The sequence below is a fragment of the Nothoprocta perdicaria genome, unplaced genomic scaffold (genome assembly GCF_003342845.1).
Source record: "Nothoprocta perdicaria isolate Ctin4 unplaced genomic scaffold, notPer1 scaffold_167, whole genome shotgun sequence".
Classification (NCBI taxonomy): Eukaryota; Metazoa; Chordata; class Aves; order Tinamiformes; family Tinamidae; genus Nothoprocta; species Nothoprocta perdicaria.
The window spans coordinates 145,291-150,016 of NW_020454838.1; the positions used below are offsets into that span (position 1 = coordinate 145,291).

Consider the following 4,726-nt stretch of genomic DNA (forward strand, 5'->3'; position numbering starts at 1 on the left):
TTTTTTTTTACTGTTTCTTTCTCAGGCTTTAATTATGCAATCTGTACTTTCAGTGACAAAGCCAGCTTAAACAGTTTCCACCCTTTGGTGTTTACAGCAGGTTTTTGTTCTGTTTTTTCCCATTCCCATGCTTTTCATTGGCGGTTTTTAAACCCAGATAATTTCGGCAATCTCCTTTACAGCAGGCGGGCACACAGCTCAGCTGAGGCCAGCGAGGGGCTGGCACATGGGCAAGGAGGGCAGGAACAAGGAAAGCAGCACCCGGCGAAGCACAGACTTCGTTTCTCCCTCCAAATATTACCCACTGGAACGTCGCATCCCGCACAAATTTTTCTTCTATAAGGTGGCTTGGGTCTGAGAGAGGCTACCGTGGCTTTGTCTTCCCATTTCTGCAAGCAACTTCATTGCTTCTTTTCCAAAATTAAGATTACTTGTTATAACAATCAGTTTCCATATATCACACTTACTAGTTCAGCTTCTCCTGTCATTTTATCTTAAGCAGTAGTAGGTGAAATATTTGCCCTTTGAGCTAAAAACAGTGTTACAAATTATCTGATCCCAATATATTATATCTATACAAACGCAATTCTACACACATTTTCTTGAAATACATAGTGTATTTAGATTAGGAAACTCCCACAACACACACTTTATTCTCATCCATAGGTTCCTCTTTCTTTGGACTCTTTGGACTCTTTCCACAACTGAATTTCCAGTTCTGCAGGGTAGCTGTATTGAAATTATGTCATGCGGTTGCCTTCCTCCTTGTTGTTAATGGATTTAGTTTTGTGACTGAAATCAGTTTTGCTTTTTCCCTGACACATATTTTAGATGAAAATTGATATTTTCATCACTGGAATCGTTGGGCTAATGCACCTTCTTACAGATATGGAACCTAAGCAAGGTTTAGGGTTAGTACAAAAGCTAGACAGAAACAAAGTATTTCAGAAAAATCAAAACATACCATTTTGGTAGGAAAAAAATAGTTTGGGGTTTTACTTTTCAAGTAGTTTTGAAAATTAAAAAAAAAAAAAAAACTAAAGCATTGATTTGATCAAAAGGATGTCTTTTGATTGAATCAGAATTTCTCTCCCCACATTTCATGACAGAAGATGTTGAAGTCTTCTCATTCCATTTCAGGATGAAAAAAAAGTATTTCAGAATCACAGTGTTTGCTGTTAAACAGAAAGTCTACTTTTTACCCACCTTCACTTTAGGCTCTTTATTCACACCGGATTATGAAAGGGAGCCTTGACAGTGTATGGAGCTTTGGGCCTCTGCCCTTCATTCCTTTTAGCATTATGCAATTCTACAAGCTGCTGCTTTCAAAATTCCCCGTTTGACTGTATGTCATACAGCTTTCTCATTTTCCCAAAGGTAGCTTCTCAGATTTCTATGGCTAAAATATGAGCTTGTTTAGTTCTGTTTTGAATAATCTATGTGACCGAAGCCCCTTTGGTCTTCCTAAGAAGTTCCATTCAGGATCCCATAGGAGATGGAAGAAACTTGGTGTGCTCCCACCTCGCTTCCTTGTGGCCCCGCAGAGGAGGGAACTCGTGAATTGTAGCTTTTCTGTAGCTGTTCTACAAACACAGTCTGCCCCTATGGCCCTAAGTGACACAGCTCGTACTCGCTTGTGAATGTCTGCAGCTTGTGCAAACACTCTGGATTCAAAGCACAGAAGCACAGAAATTAGCTAATTCTCACAAATGTGTGGAAAAATGTACTCATTAGAATTCCCGAAATTTAACGCTGTTGTCCTGTGTTCTCAAAATGATTTACATTAATGGAAAGTGTAGCACAGGAATTATCTGTGGCATGTTATATTAAAACAAAATACTCAGAATGCACAGAATGCTTTTACTGAGGAAACCCATGCAACTGGTGGAATCAGTACAGATCAGGATATTCCTTGCATTGTGAAAACGTTTGGGGTGCTACATAAGGAAATGAAAGAAGAGTGAACTAATGCATGGCAATATTGCAAAAATATGCCCATATGGCACTCATACTAATGGCAACTTCATTTTCTGGGGTGATTCAGTAAGAAAAGATTTACATTCTGAGATGAAATAAATTCTTTCTCAGTAAGTTAGAGATATAATGTTTTGTGCTGCTTTTGCTCATTTTTATTTGCCAGTTTAAGGTCAGCTTGAGTGTCAATATAAAGATTCATTTTGGTGCATGTCCTAGAGAACTTGGTGTTTTGACTTTGTGGTAAGATAAGTCTTCACAACTCCTCCGCAGTTCAGATAGGTAACATTTTTTCTTTCTGTTTCCTTTCCTTCTCCAGTTCCCATCGTTATGCCCGAGCCATGGATTTTACTGAATACCTCAGAAGTTTGCAATTGAAGGATAACTCAAAATACCCCCATATGATGGACCATGCCACAAAGAATTCAGAAAACAAGACCTCTGAGCATAAAACTCTTCAAACTGACAAGTTGAGGTCTGAAGGCAATAAAACTGCATCCAAACTGCCTTTTTTTCCCAGAGGGATTCAGGATTCTAAAGTAAGTCCATAGAAATTCTATTGAGGATGGAGTAGGTATGTGGATAAATATGACATTGAGGGGAAGACTCTCTGTGACTTTGGTAAAAGGAAGTTCTTAACTGGAAATCTAGAAAATTCTTTGAAGGATTCAATGAATGTGGAGACAGTAGGATATAGCTGATGGTTTACTGGCATTTCCAAAAAACTGGACAAGGTTCTTTCCCAAAGGCTTTTAGAAAATAAGCAGCTGTGAGAAAAAGTGTTTTTATGATTGCTCTCATTACTTGCTTAAAAGATAGAAAACAGAGGTTTCCTAGGAAATAAATGGTCAGTTTTCTGAAGAGATGGTATCTGTACAATTCAGCACATACAGAAATGGAGGCAAAGAGTGAAGGGACAAAGTGCTAATGAAATTAAACCCTTCAGGGTAATGGTGTTAGTTCAGCAAAACTAAATCCATCTGCAGAGTTGCAAAAGGACTTTCTGGTATTGCGTATGCAAGTAACCAAATAGCAGATATAACTCAATGTCTGTAAATGTAAAATGATAGAGGAAAAAAAAAACAATGCTAAATGTATGTAAAGTGATGGGCTATGAATGATTTGTTTTCATCCAGGAGAGAGATTTTGGGATTAGTTTTGTGAAAACATCAGTTCTTCTCATCAGAGAAAACAACCAAACTAAGAAATAGATCATGAGGCATTATTAGAAAAGTAACACATTAAAAAAAAAAAAAGTATACATGGTGACATGTATATTGAGTGTTTTAGGTAGCTCATGTCTTTCATCCCAGAGGAGGGATGATCAAAGCTACGGAGCTGTTTCTATATTAAGACTAAAGAGATTGGGACTCTTCATCTGGAAAAGGAAGTAACTGACAGAGAATTCAATAAAAGTCTGTAAAATCACAAGTTACATAGCAGAGTTGAATATTTTCATTCTTTCTCACCATACCAGAACAAGGGAGTATCAAGTTAAAATTTAAGGCAGCAGGTTCCAAATAAAACAAAATGAGATATTTTTAAGCAGAACATGCAGTTACTTTGGAGCTCATTTGCACAAGTTTTTGTAGATGACAAATTTCATGTGGGTTCAAAGAGCAAGGTAAAATAGACATAAGGAAAGTCCATGAAGGGCTAGAGAATCCCTCTTTCTCTCAGGAAATCTCCACGCCACAGACCAGTAGTAGAGGCTAAAAGTGTGTGTTGGGGAAGCTGTTGTCCTGTTCTTGTCCTTCTCCTTAGGCACTGTTCCTGTCCGCTAACGGAGACAGGATGTTGAGCTAAATGTATCTCTGGCTTGAGCAGTATGCATGTTAGGATGTTGTGTTTGCGTTCTGAGGGGGAGTTCATCGGTGATGGATTGGATTGCTCTCAGGAGCACTGGATAGTTCGCTGACGAGGAGTTAATCCTCTGGAGCTTCTTGACTGCCGCCTTTGCTCTCTTAAGGAGCCTCTGGAAGGAACATCACTGCTCACAGGGACTTTTGTTTTGGGTACCTTTGCTTAACCGTGTTTCTTTGGAAGCTGATTTTTTTCTATCTCCATTAAACACCCCTTTCTTGTTATGTTTTAATTTTTTTTAACCTGCTCGAAGAGTGGCAGCTACACCAGTATTCTCATGTTTGCATAAGCGATCTCTGGCACTACACAGGAATACTTCACACGCATCACGCAGAACAGAAGCTGTCGCTTGACAGCGGGGCTGAGATGAAACCGTTTCCTGCACCGCCTGTCAAGCAGAAGTGGGAAACATTTACGAAAACGGTAGTAATGGGAAAAAAAAATTATCTGTGCGATCAGCGGCGATGAAAGCGAGCAGGCAGGGCGCCGTGCGCCGCGGTTACGCTCGCACTTGAAGCGAGCGTAACCGCTCGGTGCCGGCGGGAAGGCGGCGGCGGGGCCATCTTGGCGACCACCCCCGCGGCGGCCGCGGTGGGTGCGGCCGGGGGCGGCGCCGGGGCCGGGGCGGCCGCGCCCGCCCCTCCCTCTCTCCATCGCCTCCTTCCCTCCTTCCCTCCCTCCCGCGCTCCCTGCTGGCTCGGTGGTGGCGGCGGCGCCGCCGCTGATGCAATCGGCGTCCGCAGAAGCGAGCGCCGCGCACGGGCGGCTCCCCGGCGGCAGCATGAGGAAGGTAGGGCCGGGCGCGGTGCGGAGCGGGCGCGGTGCGGAGCGGGCGCGGTGCGGAGCGGAGCGGGCGCGGTGCGGTGCGGAGCGGAGCGGGCGCGGGCTG

The 4,726-nt window shown here is 42.6% G+C and overlaps 1 protein-coding gene across 2 annotated transcripts in view; it reads left to right on the top strand.

Moving 5' to 3' along the window:
* The window catches only part of BCAT1 (branched chain amino acid transaminase 1), a 57,185-nt gene that overhangs the window by 309 nt on the left and 52,150 nt on the right, over positions 1-4,726 (top strand). For both annotated transcript variants that reach the window (XM_026035774.1, XM_026035775.1), the window contains exon 2: positions 2,294-2,513. In XM_026035774.1, the coding sequence (XP_025891559.1) occupies positions 2,316-2,513 (198 nt within the window). In that variant the 5' untranslated portion in view covers positions 2,294-2,315. The remainder of the gene's footprint in view (positions 1-2,293; positions 2,514-4,726) is intronic.